Source organism: Falco naumanni, chromosome 1 (assembly GCF_017639655.2).
Source record: "Falco naumanni isolate bFalNau1 chromosome 1, bFalNau1.pat, whole genome shotgun sequence".
In the NCBI taxonomy this organism is placed as follows: Eukaryota; Metazoa; Chordata; class Aves; order Falconiformes; family Falconidae; genus Falco; species Falco naumanni.
Genome location: NC_054054.1, coordinates 90,597,404 through 90,616,442, shown reverse-complemented (window position 1 = coordinate 90,616,442; position 19,039 = coordinate 90,597,404). Strand labels below are relative to the sequence as shown.

The 19,039-nt window shown below is 38.7% G+C and overlaps 1 protein-coding gene across 3 annotated transcripts in view; it reads right to left on the bottom strand.

Annotated features, from left to right (window-relative positions):
• The window catches only part of TAOK3 (TAO kinase 3), a 95,128-nt gene that overhangs the window by 50,563 nt on the left and 25,526 nt on the right, over positions 1-19,039 (bottom strand). For all 3 annotated transcript variants that reach the window (XM_040605773.1, XM_040605793.1, XM_040605783.1), the window contains exons 2-3: positions 3,573-3,671; positions 2,130-2,340 (exon numbers count right to left, since the gene is read on the bottom strand). In XM_040605773.1, the coding sequence (XP_040461707.1) occupies positions 2,130-2,249 (120 nt within the window). In that variant the 5' untranslated portion in view covers positions 2,250-2,340; positions 3,573-3,671. The remainder of the gene's footprint in view (positions 1-2,129; positions 2,341-3,572; positions 3,672-19,039) is intronic.

Here is a 19,039-nt window from a genome sequence, read left to right as displayed (position 1 = left end):
CCCCATTCTTCTGGATGATTTAGAAAGCCCTGTTCCTTCAAAGTTTTTTGACCTATTCTCCTCTTTTGCTAGGAAGTATGTCAGAATCCCTGGAATCTTGCCACAACAATCCAAGATCTTGTTGTTGGCCCCTGCCTTACTCTAAGATGCACAAGAATCAAGATGTAAGACAGGCTACAAAAGCTTTTAAAAAGGAGGAAAACCAAAGCAAAGATGCACAGCATCCCTGTGTGGTAGGAAAAAGCTCTAGCATGATCCATACAATGCAGCATATAGCTGGAGGCCTTCCTTTGGTGAGCGGATGGATCCCAGGCCACTGTGCACTGAAAACTGCAAACAGGTGAGTTTCTGCTCATGACTTATGTACACAGCAAGACCAGGAAAAGACTCCAAAGAACAACTTACTGGATGCCAAGTGCTTCATGCAATAGGAAGGAAAGCTTTAGTTTTAAACAGTGGCAAAGAAAAGCGGTGATGCATCTCATTACTATGTTACTACAGAAATATTACTACAGGCATGACTGCAATCCCATCAAGCTCAGAAGATGCAGCTGCTGCTGGCAGGATATTGCAAGAAGCTACAGTCTGGCTAAACTCTCCAGTGTTTTTAAAGCACAGATCAGTTAAGTGAAGGAGGAAGAGAAGCATCGGCAAATCCTAAGTCTTTCACCTAACCATAGTGACATCTCAGTTGTAAGCCTGCTTGGTAGGCTAGAACTCCTCCCGCGGAAGTATGAGGAACTTCTGAATACTGGAGCTAAATGATAAAGGTGGTACCTTCCCTTCTTCATCTTTACCCTAAAGCATACCATGCATCCTTTCCCTTTGGTTTTGAAAAATAACTGGGTAGGACCTGCCTACTCCCATCTGAAAAAATGCTTGCTCTTCTTACAGAGTTGATCAACATGTATTCTAAGTTTTACAGCCTCATCCTCTTACACATGTAGTACATTTAACATTATACTTTCACCAACTTGTCACTTACTCCAACATCTAAAAGTGACTGTCCCACTGTTCCACATTATACCTTGTGGAATTATAGCATTCTCTCTCAAAACACACACGTATTGCTTATCTGACACAAAGTATCAGGCTCTTTCCTGTTCTAACAGTAGTTCCACCAACACCTCCACCCCTTTAAACAACTATAAACAATGAATTGAAGTGCTTGCAAGTAACTCATGCTAGCTACTGCTAGCTTCTGGAGTTACAGGTGTAAGGGTACTTATCTAAATGCTTTAATGTCTGATATTCAGAAATTCCAATTCTAATGAACCTGATCTTCTGGAGTGGCAGGCCATGCAGCTTTAATGTGTCTTTGATTTCTTCATACTGAATTCTATTTTAGTTTCATTGATACTATCTGGATTATAATTATTTCCAAATCCAGTATTTCAGATTTAGCTTTGTTTGATACTAATTGTAAAACCACTATTCTTGTTTTCCAGATTAAATTCTCTTGACTGTATCAATAACGCAACACATCCTTCCCACTTGAATTCCTATTCCTCTTAGGACTTTCTCTTTGCTTTTGCCATGTAAAGATTTGCTATTGCAGATAGTATGTTAAGAGATAAATGTAGCGACAAGGAGGATGACAAAACAGAATGATATTTCAAAGAACTCTCTACCTCCTAAATTATCAGAGCAGCAGACAAGCAAATCATTCAAAAGCCTGAATGAGATTTGATGTGACTTCCACCCAAGCAGACACAATACCAACTCATTAACAAAGTAGCTTTTAACTCCAAATGCATTTTGAATTCTTTAATTCATTAGATTTGCAATGATTTACAAGCATATGAATGCTTTGTAGAGTATCTTAAAATTACAGTTTGGCAAACTGTTTAAATTCAGCTTTCAGCATCAGACAGCATGAGATACTATATACCTAACCTGGATGGCTGAACGCACTATTATGACTAGTCAACTGCTACTATAAAGATACAGCTGTAACAGTAAAGAGCTCAGGAGTGCTCTGGAAACAGTTATTTTTGAGATGCTATGAGAAAGCTAATACAGAGCACTAAGAGCTCAAAGGACGCTCACTTTTACAAATGCTGAAAGTCTCTAAAATGTCATTTAAAATGGTTCTGTTTTTCAAAAAGGAGGTAAAGAACTATACTTACAAAGTAAACTGCTCCAAAACTTCCATGTCCAATTTCATGTAAACCCACAAATATTTCTTCAGGATCATCTTTGTAGAACAGGTCAGCTATTTCTGGGTCCTTTGGCACCCCTTTGCGCATGTTGAACAGTATTATGAACTAGTTCGCGCTTTCAATTCCCAATCAATTTCCTCCTTCATCGACAAAGTAGTTTGTAGACAGCACTCAGCACCTGGTGAAAAAGTTTATCTTTAATCTGTTTCCTTTACACTTCTTCTCTGACAGGAAAATAAGAGGAAACACTTTCAGGAGCAATAGACTTCACTATTGTTTCCTTCAGCTAATTCTTTTCAATTATTAGTCCAATTTAGATATAGAGATTAAAACGCATTCAGAGTACAACAGCTCATTTATCTCACACAGGAAGCAAGTGCTGCAGTTACGCTGAAGTCCACTTGAAGACAAGAGCCCTGTTGCTATGCAAAACATCCTGTGATATGAGTTTGTTATTGCTGGTCTCCTACTGTGTCAGTTTTTAGACCATCACTGTTATTCCTCCTACTTTTCTCTGCTGTTTGCTTTGTTTCTCTACTCCCACTTGCCAGCTGGTGGTAGTAGAAAAGTTAGATTCTATTCCACAGAAACACTTCACAGTCATATGATTTTTATTTTATTTATTTATTTATTCACAGCTATAAGACAGCTAACGCTACTGGATTGGGATGGCTCCCAGGTCACAGACTTATTGCATTTGGAAGACCCTAGATTCCATCACGTAAGGCAGATCTTTACCTCCTTAACATCTTTCTTTAGCATAAGCATATAATTAGAACAGACCTGAGCTGCATTTAAATGGTTTCCGGTGTTCATCCCCAAAGTTTTATTTATGTGAGGGGGGAAAATAAACAAAGAAAGTAAGTTCAGGAAGTTTCACGCTTCCTATCAAAACATCCTGAAAAATCTGCATTGGTACATCAGACACCGGTGCACAACGCAATGACAGATGCCTCTACTCATCTGCTTTTGACTTCTGAAACCTAGTAGATTATCTGCAGGTGAATCAACTGGAACAGCTTCTAACAACAGTCTGGAGCACATCTAAAAAGTTCTTCCAGATACATAGTTCAGCACCTCATTTATTGAGACCACATCTTCTCTGTGCATAAAAGAAAAATACTTCTGCAAACATGCACTAAAATGTTCACCCTACCTCATGATGTAAACAAGTGTAACATTTAAAGAGAGACCATCTGAAATTTAACAATCAGATAAAATCAAAACTAAAACACACATAAAAGGCTTTAGGTTTCATACTGCAAGCGCCATCCAGACAGAATGATGAAAGCAGAGCAGAATTTTGGTCTGATGCTGAGACAGTGTCCTTGGCTCAGGATAAAGTATTGGAGCAACAAGCACAATAAACAGTGGTTCATTAGAGGTGCAAAGTACTCTGCTGGAGCATACCTGGGTAACTGTGGCACAAAGCATGCTCTGTGGCTCAGATTCCTTTCAGCAGCATTGTCCTGTGCTCTTGTCTCCCCAGACTCTATGCACTCTCTTATTCTGCAAAGGAAAACAAATATCAGTATTTAGAAAAAGTATTTTAAGTTTTATACCTTACCCTAATACACAAAAATACTACATCTAAAAAAGACCACCGACTAGCAGGGCACCATTTGAAAGTGTAGTTAAAAGGAGTACTGGCTGTGAATGCTAATGATAAAGATATGCACTTCTTGTGTGGACTATATCACTGTAAGAGAAGAAACCAGGAAAAGTGGTTAAATGCCAAGTTCTTTGAGTTTTTATAAAGACACTTAACCCTGCAGGGGCATAGGTGAAGCATGGAAGTTTGCTCTTCGAGTACACTTTTTAGATTGCTTATAAAAAGGACAAAGCTCACAAAGCTGTCTATTACTTAGCTCAGTATGTTGTACCTGATGACATACAAGACTTCAAAGTCAGTCCTAGGCATTAATAAGACAAACGTTGTCAGATTCCACCAGGGAGAGACTAAGCAATGAAAAGATGAAAAAGCAGGGCAATCACTTAGACCCATCAGCTGAAGTCAGGTCTAGGTTGCTCACAGTTAAGGATGCAACTCACTGCAGTCACTCATTCCTACCGGCATAGCAACACTCCCGGACAGCCACAGCTGTCCTCTCAGCGGGGTCACACACAGAGAGCTTGAAATCAGCTCGCCCTCATAGAAAAGGTTATCTTGTAGCCACTTCCACAGTGGAAATGCTTCCAAGTACAGCACACTGCAATAGTTATATGGCCAAAGTTTGAATTAATATGCACCCGAATTAATGACAAGCAAACTAACTCATCTTTGCATTTATTTGGGGGGGGGGGGGGGGGAAGAGCAGAAATCCTCCCAGTAGTAGCTAACCTTACCAAAAAATGGTATTTTTGTCTACTGTTTTCAACACAGTGCAATACTATCGAGCTGTTAAAAAGATACATTTGAAGAGCTCCAGAAAAAGGTTCTGCAATTGAGTTTAAAAAAAAAAATATAAAAATATCAGGTGTAAACAAAAGCTAGATTAATTAAATGGTTATCAATTCTCAGCTGATTGGCCTCACCCAAAGATGCTGTATTTACTACATGCCTGCAGACAGGGACAAAGAATGCAGTATTTCAGGTCTGGCATTCTTCAGCCAGGTGAAAAATCAGTTTGCCTTTAGAACAATAAAAATAAGCCAATGAAGAAAACAATTTAGCCATCTGTAGCCGAATGAATTCCTCTGCCATAAATAAAGGCTGTGCAGCTCTAATATTCAAGGATGAATTAGTATTTAAAATGGGAAACTAAATGTCAATATATAAAGTTAAGCCCCAAGTAATAACGTCATTCTCCAATTAGGACAGACATTCATAGTGAGGTGTACAATAAGAAAATATTCTCAGCAGGACTATTATTTTCTAGTAGCGATTATCAGAAAAACTTCTGATGGAAAGTGTATTGAGTAATTTGAATCCTGTTGATCTGAGCATGATACCGTCTGCTCCATATATGCCTGCAGTGCCTCTTGGTACAAACCCCAAGAATCCTCTGCACAACGACATTACAGCACGAGATATGTGATTCAGGCATGGGACAGCATAAACCAGAAAAAGATACAAATCATACTGCTTTGAGGTAAGCTGGCAAGGTCACAAATTCTCAATATTAGAACTCTCTTCTAGATACATGAAGACTGAAATAAAGATGGTTTAAACAATGGCAGAGCATTCTGGGAATTGAATGCAATTACTAGGGAAAAAAAAGTTCAAGCAATGGTCAACTTAAGCAAGTTCCTTCAGTTAAACTACTGAATTAACACATCAAGAAACCTTTTCTACTAGAAGCCTGATTTCTACTCTTCATCCTCCAAATAACACACCTAAAGCAGCACTTGAGACTCTGCATGTTCTGAAGATCACAAATGAAAACAGCATTAGTCACACTGGTGGTGGCTTACAGAAGTGACAAGTGACTCAAGATTTTCAGAGTTTGGGAGATCAGCATTTTGTTCAGCCAAGGCCATTTGGCAATGCCTCAAACTGCCTACCTAGAAATTAAAGCTTTCAATCAACAGCTACTAGTGAAAAATCCCTGTCTTGGATGAAAAACTTCTTGTGCCCCATTTCTGAAATACTGTAAGGGGCTAGAAAAATAGGATGAATTCTTGAGAGCAAACTCAGCATCAGAAATAATACTAAGAAAAATATTTAAAAGATTCTCCGAGAAATAATTCTCTAATGAAGATTACAGAATGTATTATGAAAACCAGAAAGAAAACCAGTTTTTAAAAGGCCTACAACTATTCCAGCGACAGTTGGGGAAAACAGTGTTATGTCGGACATATCTATATGGCAGTGACTCTGTTTCCGTCATGTCACAGGCAGAGGAAAGTAAAATCACTGGTTACTTTAAAATCCAGGTCTTTGTGGGAAATGCACCAGGCAACTTGTGGCCTGCCCAGCACAGAAGTGCCCAAAGCGATGGTGAAATGCTGAAGAACTGCACTGAAAACTACAAGTGCAAGATGATTATGTTCTTAAATCAATGAAGCAACCCTGCTTAGAGCAGTTCGCTGTACTACTCCCCTCCTCTCCCACCCTTCAAACACAAAAGCCTAGGAACACAATCCAGCCAAAGTAAACCCCTCCGGATGGAGTGGGTTGTTATTGCTGTAGTTCTGGCCCATTGCCATTTTATCATAGTGTTTCAAGGATTTTCTACTCCTCACTTACACTAAATGACACAATACCCTAGCGTTTTAGTGGCTGAGGCAAGACAACAGCAGGTCTCATCATGGAGTTTCACCAGAAAATGATGGTAGAGAATATCTGAACAGTCAGGCCAGGAAGTAGATAGCAGCATTCTACTGCCTAAGAACAAGGAATGGTAAATTAGTGATGCATCCTGTGGGCTACTCATAGACTGGACCCTGCATAACGCTCAGCAAGTCTCACTACTACAGCAAACAAAGTGTTTTTATTCTCCCACCAGTTTAAAGAAAAGCAAAGTGCCCTCAATCATAAGCAACCCTCACATTCAAAAACCATGCGTTACTGCTTTTGCTACATAAGTTTGCACAAAAATTTTCTTGCTATCAACTACAACCTCCAGGTGAGAACTGGTTATATATACTGATAACAACAGAAAAAACCTCAGTACAGAGGAAGCAACAGAAGACAACTGGAAGTGCCTTTCAGAAGTGCTAAACTACCCACATTTCCCAATATTCCATGGATCTAAAATTTCATCCACGTATAAGACGACAGTTATACTTGAGAGCTCAAATATTACAACTGCTAATGAGATGTCTTCACAGAGCATGGCATCAGAAAATTCAAGACATTTACTTCTTTGTCATGTTCACTAAACAACTGGCAACCTGCCCAGCATCCTCAGTTCACAGTGCATCCAATACACACAGCAGTTCCCACACTCTACAAGCATCTCTGTTTCACTCCCATAAAGTGTAAGGGTATGGCTTGTAAAACACAGCTTGACTTGTGTCTCACAACACTACAGGCCTGTTTCAAATGTGTACAGGAATACACAAAATTAATTTTAGTTCCCAACTACACCATGGTACTTCCCAAAACAAGGACAGTTTTCCACTTCAAGCAGAAAAATAAACTACAGGGAACAAGGTGGAACAGCAGCAGATTCCACTCATAGGAGGGCACAGCAGTGACACAGCTCGTGCATTCATTTTTAGATTAATATTTTCGGGAGGAAAATTTTACACCAGAATTCTCTTCCCAAGAATGACAAACACATTTCACTCTCTACAAAATCTCCAAAAATCTGGAAGACAACATTAACAAGGAAATTCTCAGACAGATTCAGCTAATAAAAACTGTCCCAAATAAAAACCTTCTGAGCTCAAAGTAGGCACATGCTCAAGTTCCACTGCAGTCCTCACATACAAACTTATATTGTTTTGTTTGAGTTCTGGGTTTTGGTTGGATTTTTTTGTGTTAAGTTGGAGCTTTTTTGTTCTCTTTAATTGCTACATATGGCTAGCTTTCAAGGCCATACACACACTTCACCCCGTGCTTTTGCAGCTAATTCTGCAGACCACAATCTCGGGTGAACAGTCTATTACTTTGCAGAAGTGGGTACTTTGGCTTTTTGAGAAAAGCTTAAAATATGGAGGCTCAAGAGTCTGTCACTGTAATGTCTTTGATTGCTAAGAATTACTTTCCAGCTAGCATTATGTAGCTGAAAGCAATGAATGGGGGTTTTCCCCAGTATATTTTAGCACTTAGTTTATTTTAATGTTTAAAACAGTCGGATAAACATATCTGGTATATAAATTCAAGCCACTTGTAAGTCTGATGACAGTGTATACAAAAAGCAACTGGACTACAGCCTTTGTTTGCTTAAATTTATCACTGATTCCAAGAAACTCAGAAAAGACTTAACTTTGGCCTAGAAGCAGCAAGCCCCCCCATGTCTTCTCTGCAAATTTCTTTTTGCAAAATGATCCAATTTGTATGTAACTGAGTTGGAAGGTACCCAGTGACCTTCAGTAGCAAAGAAAAATATTTTTAAGTATTGGAAAACACTCTGCAGGTATCAGGATAGTGCTCCCTGAGGGCACATGGCGGATGGATCAGGTTCAGGAATCAGGACACAGCCTGCTAAGAAAGGTGTATAATGTAACCAGAACATAAGCACAGAAGGTGCCCAGTCATACAGTTAGCAGCCAAGACCCATAAGCTAGTTCCTACAGTACCTTTTTTGCTCTGCTTTTCAAAGAAGTAACTTCCCAGAACATCCAAGTCAATCACACAAACCATTTTTATTAACATCTGCATAATATTTGGATGCAATTAAAGCTCTTCACTACCTACAACTTCTAAAAACAACTGCGAGAATTCTTTTTTGCCACGTGTTCAGCTCCGCAATCCACTTCAAGTATCACCCCGACACAGACATACTTTGATTCAGCATTCTCCAGTGCCCATGCATGCATCAGGTCATTTAGAGTTAACAAGATTACTCATGCTAATAAAACCCCCTGAATCAGAACTGACTAAGGTGATCACTGCACACAGTGCCCTGGGGATATGAAATTAAACTAGTAACTTGCAAGTCTTATTGCAGATACATGCCTTCATCGAAGCAACTTTTTTACCTGATTAGAAGCAGGAGTTTTAAAGGAAACATTGTTCCACTTGCAACTCCTCTAGGACTAGCATTTATGTGTCAAGAATAAGAAAATAAATTTATTAAATAAAAACATAAAACCAGTGGACTTAAAGCAAAAAACCCAAACAATTAGTTTTAGTTGTATGGAATGTTTCAACAAGTATGAAGTCAAGCAACACACCAGCCAAAGGAATCGGTACCAGCTGTGTTCAGAGGAAGTTCTCCTGGCAAAGACACCAGAAATTATAAGATATGGCAGAACGCAAATGGATCAAAAAACCATCTGTACATTATCTTTCTCCTTGAACTCCAGGAAGACCTTACAGCTGACATTAAGCTTCAGTAATTTCAGAGTTATTAGGCACTGGAGTGAGGAACTAGTGGCATCTATGGCACTCATCTACCAAAAAAAAAAAAAAAAGTTCTTGTTTATGAACATGAAATAGCACAATATACAAGGTAAAAAATTACACTGATCCTCTAATTTTCCTAAAAGTAACATTACTCTGAATTGTGCTGTGGAGATACCCTGGGAGCTAAACACAACAGACAGGAATTCAGTGATTGCAAGACAAACGCACGCAGCAGCACACACCATGAAGAGCTGCAACTATTGATACCCTGAATTCTGACACCATGTTTTTATGTTCCAGAAAGTTCAGCCATCCTTCCTGGATAAACTTTACCACAGGTTAGAAGAAAATGAAGGTAACAGTTATTCTGAAAGCAACATCCTCTTCCAAACCTACTGTTCAAAGGCAAAATGCCATCTTTTCTCTGCACCTGATCCAAATCAGCACTATTAGTCCTACTATTTGCTTCATGAAACTCCACAGAATTTTAAGAGCTGTGAAATAGAGTGCTTAATTCTGTTGTTGCTTTTCACATTTTCATCCAATGGTTGCTTAAAAAAGCAGGAACAGAACAAGGAGGAATACATCTGAGAGACTTCTGATACGCTCATTTAGGTCAATAGATAGTCCTCAATTTTGAGCACTGCATAGGCCTTCTGAGGTATTAAACCTGGCTTTAAAAGGGTATCTGTAATTTTTCTCTATAATAATCACCCCTTCATACCCACAACCCTCTATGAAAGTAGGTAAAGAATTCTGACAACTAAGGTGGTCTTCCCCAATAACGTTTACCTACAGACCATTCTGCGACAATAAAACCTTTTTTCCCCCCCAGATGCGTAACAAAGAACACCACTTACTAAGGACTTCATACAACTCTAGTTAATTTCACTACCTACGGACCAGAAATGTTTGCAAACATTATCTGCTGTGTTCACAGTATAGCAACAGCACAAAGAGAAGGAAATGTGGTATCAGATAGTTTTCCAGCTCAAAATTCCAGTGTCTCTTTTTAGACAGGTTCCCCAACAGAAGCTCAAAACTACTGCCAGGAACAGCCCTGCTTTGCTATTGTCCATAGAGCAAAAAGGAGGGGTGGGTTTGTTTGCATTGTTTTTCCCTCTTCAAGGAACCTAGGAACATCTCTAACAACAAAGTTAGTATCAGGCAGCCTTCCCCTAATACCCACACAGCTCAAAATGCAGCCAATGACTTTAAAAGACATACGTTTTTGACTATCCTGCTGCAGATGTTTTCGTGTTTTGAAAATTTTACAGCTGTCAAAAAAATAATTACATGATGTTTTTGATGACAAAATTCTGAGGAAGCTACTAGGAATGGGTTAAAAACTAAGGTGATTAACCCAATTCTGACAGTCATCAAAAGTAGCAAACAAGTTGATACGCCCAAATCTTGACTGCAAGTGGTATATTAAGAACAAACTGAAATAAAAGATATTATAGCATTTCTTAGTACCTGGACACTTGTCCTTACAGGCAAGAGCCAAGCCCATTACCCTCTCTTTGCTTTGCTAAATATGTGTCATTGTAGTTACCCAAGATCATGGGGTAAAGCCTGGGCTTCCTTCAAAAAGTCAAACAGCACTGTTCTTTACAACAGATATGTAACGAAAAAGCAAAACTTCACAACATGAGACACTGGGTGATGCTTCTCAACAATTTTCCAGTTAAATTTAAAACAATTTAATGAAAATATATATGTCCTTATTTTGTTTAAGGGTAATTAACACTATTACATTTCTTTGGTCAGAATGTGTATTTTATCATAAAATCTAGAGTGCATTACTAGAATTTTGCAGGTTTATTTGAGAAGATTAAAAACAGAGTCATGAAATAAACCTTGTGTAGGTAAAAGAAAAAGGCTTCTTGCTCTGAACAAAATTTCTCAGTATTTCATCATGGCACACTTGAAATAATTCAGTAGTACATCTGGAAGGGAGGAAAAATACATGAATCATTCTAAATCCTAATGTACATAAGCCCAAACAGCACCATACAGAGAAATATAAATTTCTTCATATCTTCTCATCAATACATCTCTAACACATCACATATGGGTCATGATTTTTTCTGTAGCATTTTTATCAAGCTCATCATCATGTTGCTTAAAAGACAGTGAGCTCTAGATAATTATAAATTCATGACTATTATGCTGTGTGCTACTCAGAGGCAAAAATAAGTCATCAAATTTGTTTATGAAAGATGAGACACCAGCACGCTCAGAGTTTCCTACCTATTAATGTAATGGCTTCCAAGAAACTGTATCCATTTTGTGGTTTAAAGCTATTTTTAGATATTTTTAAAGAGTTTATATATTGACCATCACATAATCAAACAAAAAAGACAGCAAATGGATACATCTGTTCCCAAGACTGTCCAAGATGATTCTGTACTGAGAACTGACCTACTGCTCACCTGCATTACAAATCAAAACTGTAGGATCAACACCGCTGACACTAAAGCAATCAGTGACCACCAGATCATTTAAATAAGCACACAATGAGGCTGCACACATACCTCCCTCTGCATTTCAAGCTCAGTTTCTCTGAGATGTAGGAAGTGACTATTACAAAAACTCTGAACATATAAAATTTCTATGAGTTTAAAAATTAGTTTTCATATCATTAGCTTAAATGGCATGACTTCGGATTTGTCCCTTAGAGTAAGACAGAAGCTGCAGGGAACAGTTCGACTTAATGGAAGCTGACATATAATTATGCTACTGAACAGTTGCTTTGTGCTACCCAAGGAAAAGGTGTGTTTTAGTGGAGATACATGTATATATTTACATATGAAAAGCCTGTGATATCATAAGGGCCAAAAAGTGATTTCATTATGTAAGCAGAAGACAACGAGTAAGATCCTTTAATGTAATGGTGTCCTAGTGCATCTACGTAATTTTTGTCATAACACTAGCTGACTTTGAAAAATAGTTTTCTACTTAAAAACCTGTTTATTCTCTTCTTGCAAGAAAACATAATTCAGTGATTTTTCTGGAAGCTATATCACAGCAAAACTGGCCAAAAAGAGAGTCATGCAGTAGGTCGTTAACAAAAAGAAAACAGATGCAGACTGCATTCATCACAGAGGAGGGAGAGAGAGATTCTCTGACCATGGGGCATCAGACTACTTCACACAACAAACCAAACTGTGATTATCTTTTATAAATTTTTCTTTCTTCTGTTTGAAGAGACAGAGGAAGGTAAATTTGAGGTATGTCCTTCACGATTCTAAGACAATCCATGGAACTTCATTATGCACTTAATATTAATGAAAACCCTAAACCTCTTAATTTCTGAAGAGAGTTGCACAGCACAGTGTATGTTGTTCATCCTCTCCATTGATAAAGGTTTAGACTGAATCCTAACCTCACACTGCTGCTGGTTTAAGCAGCAGCAGAGAAAGCACATTCCAGTGTATTCCCCCCAAGATGTCTGGTCTTCTCTGCATTACACTTCCCCACTATACATCGCTGCCCCCACCCTTCTTAGCCCCATGAATCTCTCCCAACTATACACTTCTCCTTTTATAGACCTCCTTCCTTCCTGCCTCCTCTGTGCCAACCAGAGATAACACTTTAGGAAATAGCCTTTTTGACTACTTCAGTTTACCATTTTAGCTCGGTCTGCCCCCAGTGACTGACTCCAACACACCCAGCTCTCTTCCTGACCTATTTACAGGCACAACTGCAAACATTAACATATATAACAGGAATTTTTTCCACACTCATATAATTAAAAATGGCTGCACCTGTTTCACTCAGGTGTTTAAAGTCTGCTTCAGGAATGGAATTAAACATGAAAAAGCTTATTTTTAAAAACTGACAAAAATTTCATTTCATGTGGGAATACTATTATTAAAAGAAAAACCTAATCTAGCACATACCAGCCAAGAGAGAATCAGTCATTAATATTACATGACTCACCCACTGGCTTTCTAAGTTTATTATTTTATAGCATATGTATTTTTATGGCTAGTAATAAAAGACACACAGAAGTGAAATACAGATGTCTAATGTCCAAAACATCATTATTATCAATAGTAATTGTGTATAAGAGGAGATTTTTTATCCTCTATGAATAGAGTACTAGATGGCTGAAAATCTGGAAAGAGATACTGTGCTGCTTTTATTCAGGATTCAGAAAGATCTGAAAAGTTGCTCTGTCAGGCATCATACGTGCTTATAATATGGCCCTCTTGAGGATACCTCTTCTTTAGGATCATTTTAACATCTTTATGACAATTACAGCAATTATTTACATGCAGCAGTTATCAGAGAATCATGAAAGGACCAAATACATTTTTATCTGCCATAATACAGTAAACCATCCATAAATAACACCACATACCATGAGAGCATCCAGCTTTACCAACACACTAATAAAACGGTCCAACAGCCTGTTTTACAACCACAGGCATTTAATTTCCCAGGCAGCTTCAGTGAAGCTAACAGTTATTTGGTGCATAAAGCCAGGATAAAGCTCTGCAGGCCAGGAGGACGCATCAGGGAGGATGACACACCAAGAGGTTTGGTGGTCTTTTTGTTCCTGGGATCCCTCTAAGGGTTTCCATGTACTTTTGTCCCTCAGAGGTTTTGAAGCCAGTACTGTCCATGCTTTAGAAAACAGAAGCTGTTAAAATGAGAAACAAAACCTGTTCAAGGTCACTCAAAGAGTACAGCAACTACAAACAAAATAAGAGGTTTGCAGATTAGAAAGAACTGGGGTGGCAATCTTGCTGAATAATCGTCTCATGGGGAGAGGGCACTGGGTTGGGTTTGGGGTTTTGTTTGTTTGTTTGGGGGGTGTGTGGTGGTGGTGTGGTTTCCCCCCCCAGGGGTTGGGAGTTGTTGGCTAATTTACCTATCACACACATTGAAATAGGAAGCTGGTTTTCTGGCCAACTGAACATTCATAAAATAAATCACCCAAGATCTCTTAAAGACATAAATAAAAGCAAGTAAGTGTATGAAATCTATAAATATATGCAACCTTTCCAAGTTACTCATTTCTGCAGTACCTCAACACTACAAGCTGGAGTTATTTACTCATCACTGAGTACCCTCAACAACAAACAAATGCTGCTCAAGTAACTCCTTCACCTGCAAGCACATTCTCAGCCACTCTCTAACAGGGTTTACACAAACCAGCACTGCACTAAGCTCTTGGGAAAGGACCATGCACAAAAGAAAAACCCTTGCCACTTGCTGAAGCTCTTTCCCATCTCACAGGGTTATAAACTAATCGGTGAGCAACATAAGTTATAATCCTTGGTCATACAAACTAAAAAAATACAGTATTTCAACAGGTATTTACTCCTCATCCTGCCCTATGCCTGAGTCCTGCTGTACCTGGAAGCATGAGACCTGAACCACGGCACTATAAGCAAAAACCACTGGGTACCTCTCTTAGTTACTGCTGGTCCGTTTTGCTTTAGTAAGTTTGTTCTGTGACTGTTCCAGATCTCCAGAGGTTTCTTCATAGCTTTTTCTATTTTAGGAACAGATCTACAGACACAAGTTTCCTCTATCTTCTCACAAGTTCACTTAAGGAAAAACACAAGTAGTGCTGTTATCTCACAGCTTGGTTTTGGCAATTATATTTTATGGAGAGCTGACCCACAAATACTACTAATATGCTTGGAGGAACATTTATATTATTAAGGTCACATTCAGGTTTGCATCTCTCCTTGCACCTCCAGCAGCTCTTTTCTGAATGTAGTTTAATAAAGGAAAAATATGTTCCATTTTAAAATACTCATGCACAAATTTACTTGTTAAAATACGGAAGAAAAATCACAGCATTTGTGGAAAGGTTAAAGAGGACTTTGATTCAGTCCTTCAATAACTCCACTAAAAAAAGGTATACAAGTAATTTAGGTTTTGGACATACAGAAGGCAGGGAATGTTGTTTCACTTTCACTGTTGCTTATTCTGAAAAAAAGCATGCATTTCTTCCATCACCTGACAAGGTTCAAGAAAGGCTTCATATTTGTCTTATATTCTTTAAAAGCAGCCATCAGGATGTCAGCTCAGAGAAGAAACAAAACATCTAGTTATCTGATACTTACTAGTTTAAGAAAAAAGTTTTAACATTACGTAAATTCACTATCTACAGCATGCTTCGCCTAGAATATCTTGTTACCCCTTCAAAATCAAGCATTGTACACTGATTATTTCAAGAAGAAGCAGGAATAAAATGTAATCCTCACTGGATGAATGGAGAAATAGCATAGATACTGTCATAGGCGTAGGAGGCTGTCCTCATTTCCTTCAACTCCTTTTCAGTAGTTTAAGATGCTACAGAAGCCGTTTCCACTGCCATGTCACTACACAATGAGTATGCAAATACATGTATTCATCCAGATCAAAGGCACCTTGCATCACTAATGCACATTTCTGACCACCACTTCCCCCCTGCCCCTTTTCTGAAACTGCTTGAGACCTTCTGCAAAGCCTGGCAAGTATCACTGCATCAGACTTACTCCAGAACACTGGAGTAGTATTTTGGTATGGCTCCAGGAGTTTTCCTGTATTTACACTCTCCAAACTGAAGTTTGGGATTCTAGAGTACAGCTCTGCAGTTTTGACTAATTCAGATATAACTTAACTGTATTATATATCCATGCTTGTCCATGCTGCTTTGGATAACTCCATCTTAATTTAGCAAGGCGTGAAAGACATCCAGGACTTCAAGAGACAGAATTTCTATCTGCGTTTAATGAACTGCTTTCAGCAGCAGCCTCCCTCTCCATCATGCTAGCACAGCCACTTGTACAACCCCACACCCACTCAATCAACAAGCTGATCCAGACAATTAACAACCCAGCAAAAATGGTTTGTTCTCTGACCAGATTTGGTCCCCAGCCCCATTTCACATTTATCCATGCAAGCAGGAATAAACAGCCAGGGGCAGGAACTGCTTATGCGTGTGCTGCCAAAACCCTCAAATGAGGCTATAATGGACTATCTCCACTGGAGTTGCAGTCACTAAGATATTCAAGGAAAGTGGTAATTTCAGGCCACCCATTTATCAAAAGACAATGAATTTAACACCTCATCCTGAAGCCTACACACACTTCTCTCCATGAGCAGGTTCCTGGGTAGTTACTGAAGATTGTGGCAGCTCACGAGTGGAGTGCTGCAGTCACCCCTTCAGGAGGCAACTATATTTTCCTATAATTAATACACTGTTACCACCTTTTGCTAATTCACTGTACTTGACAAGTAAGCTAAGAAAATAATTGTGTTGCTAATATGCTGCTATATAAGACACCAGGATACAGCAATTGCCTCAAAGACAACACCGAACTCAGAAATCCTGTATTCTCCAACTCACAGAGCAGGCTGTTGAGACAGAAAGAAAACCCCCAGTGAATGATGGTATAATCAGGGATGATGAATGGCTCCTTACAAGGTAGGAGAGCATAATGGAGATGACACAGATGTGGGGGGGAGGGCGGGGAAGAGAAAAAAAAGAAAAACCTCAATATATTGTCAAGCATATCAATTACAAGTTGAGAGTAAAACTGAGGGGAAGATAAGGGGGAGAAAAAATAGACTGCTGAACTGAAAAAACTGTTTTGCTTTAGCAGACAAAATTCTGAGTTAAGACTGAAATTACATCTCAGCATATCGTGCCACCTTTCCCATCCAAAGAATAGACAGCACTCAGACTCTTACATTAACTGGATAATGGAGAGGTCCAGGTCTGGGATTTCAGCCTGAAGTTTTATTTTCTTGGGATTTATCTGGGCACGACAAGCCTTTAATGTTGCTTTAATCCAGATTTCTAGCAGTTTTAACTAAAAAATAAATAATGTTTTAAATTAGAACTGGAGGCAGAGGGAAAGTTTGCTTTATTGGGGCACTGGAATCAGACGTGTAAGATTAACTCAGCTCATGAACAGCCAGCACTCTGCAGGGCAGCTCAGAGCCTCCTCCAGACAAACACAGTTTTGGTTTCAACTGAAGGGAGATCAGCAGAGGCAGGCAGCAAGAAGAGAAACAGCCACCTGGGTTAGGATATGCAAACTGCCAAGTACCTGTCCCCTCAGCATACTCTCTCTCTCTTCTTTTTGTGTGTGTGTGTGTGTGTTTGTGTGTTTGTGTGTGTGTGACTGCAGTCACAAATAATCAATATACAGTTTTAACTGACTTTAATTCTAATTTTAAATAATCTATGCTTAAATTTCATTTTTCCACTTGAAATTAAAAATGCAAGTTTCGATATTGCATCCTTATGTACAGGCATGTCCCCAGATGAGTTTTAAAGTACTAAGATTTAATATTTCAGAACATTAAATCCGGAGAGAAAAAAAATATCAGTAAACAAAACCTACTTGGTGTCCTCAAGAAAACAAGACAGAAATAAGGCTAAAATAAGGGATGGGACTAATCTTCTCACAGGCAAAGAAAGTAGACTTGGTCTCCCAGGACCTAGTGCGTCCTTTAAGGAAAAGTGGAAGGTAGATCACCATGGCAACAGAGTATTTTATGAGATACTTTAGTAGTGCAATATGTTATGCTAAGAACATAACAGATAAGGCAAGAAGCAGTCCTCTTCCAACCAAACAGAAAAGCTTTTAGCAAACACATGGAGTGCATTCCTGTTTGCTGTAGTTTCCAATAATGAAAATCTGATCTTTCAAAAGACACCATTATTACCAAAGCTTAAATTAAATTCTCTGGTCGCTGGGCTACTTGATGAAAACATCTTGAGACTTACACAGTCAATGAAGGAAAATTATTATATGGGGCAGGTCAAATTTACTAACTGCTGGCCCAACGTCTATGCAAAGCACCTAAATCACATCAGATTATTGCACATCTGCACAAAAATAAGAAGTGACAGAATCTGGGAAGGTGGCTGCAGATACAGAGAGGTACTTGATAAAGGTGCCATATAAATGGCAGCCATTTACACTGACATTTGAGAGCAAGAGGAAACAGGCAAAAGAAATTCAGATCAGAGGCATCACCAACACAAGAAAATAGAACAGAACAGGGCATCAAAGAAAATGGAGAAAGACCTTACCCTAAAGAATAATTTAGAAATATCTGTATATCTGTACTAGCAGCAACCAAGGAACTGGCAGCTGACATGGGAATGTGCGTGTTCAACGGCTAAGAAGCAACAAAATGTAGGCTTATTGGCAAACACTGCATAGGAAGAAGAGACCATTTACAAACTGCTGTAAGATACGATTGAGTTTTATTTCTGCTTTATTGATAATTTACTATTTTGAATTGTCACCAAGAAAACCATTTAGTAGTTTGCTATTTTTGAGAAGGCACCTGGAGTAATGACATAGATTTATATATATTAAATTTAACACCACCAAGTAAGTTTCAGTCACTTATCCTGTAGATAACCTTAATTCATAGCAGAGATGATGAAATCATTATGTTAAAACCAAACAGCCACGTCCACCTTGAGTGGCTTAAAGCTGAAAGAAGTCAGAAGCAGAACAGTGGCTGATGAAATGCATTTGTTACAAAAGTAGGGTAGCATACAGTAGTAGGAATATTTTCAGCTACTCGCACACACTGCTGAATTTTAAATTAATTGTAACCTCACAGGAAAAAGACCTGGGGGTTGCTGTAGACAGCTCTCCAAAAACATCTGTTCAGCCTGCAGAGGCAGTCAAAAAGGCAAATGGAGTGCCAGGATGCATAAATACAATGACAGAAAGCCATGCCAAAAGTACTAATGTCACAACAGAAATTAAGGATCAGAGATATCTTATTATTCAAATACAATATCCCCCATCAGATACATGAAAAAGGCTACAGAAATAAAACAGAAAAAGAAATAGAAGCATTAGATGTGGGGGAAAGCATCAACATGAAGGTAAACTGAAAACAAAGCCAGCTTACATAGGGGATAAAGAAGGGGTAA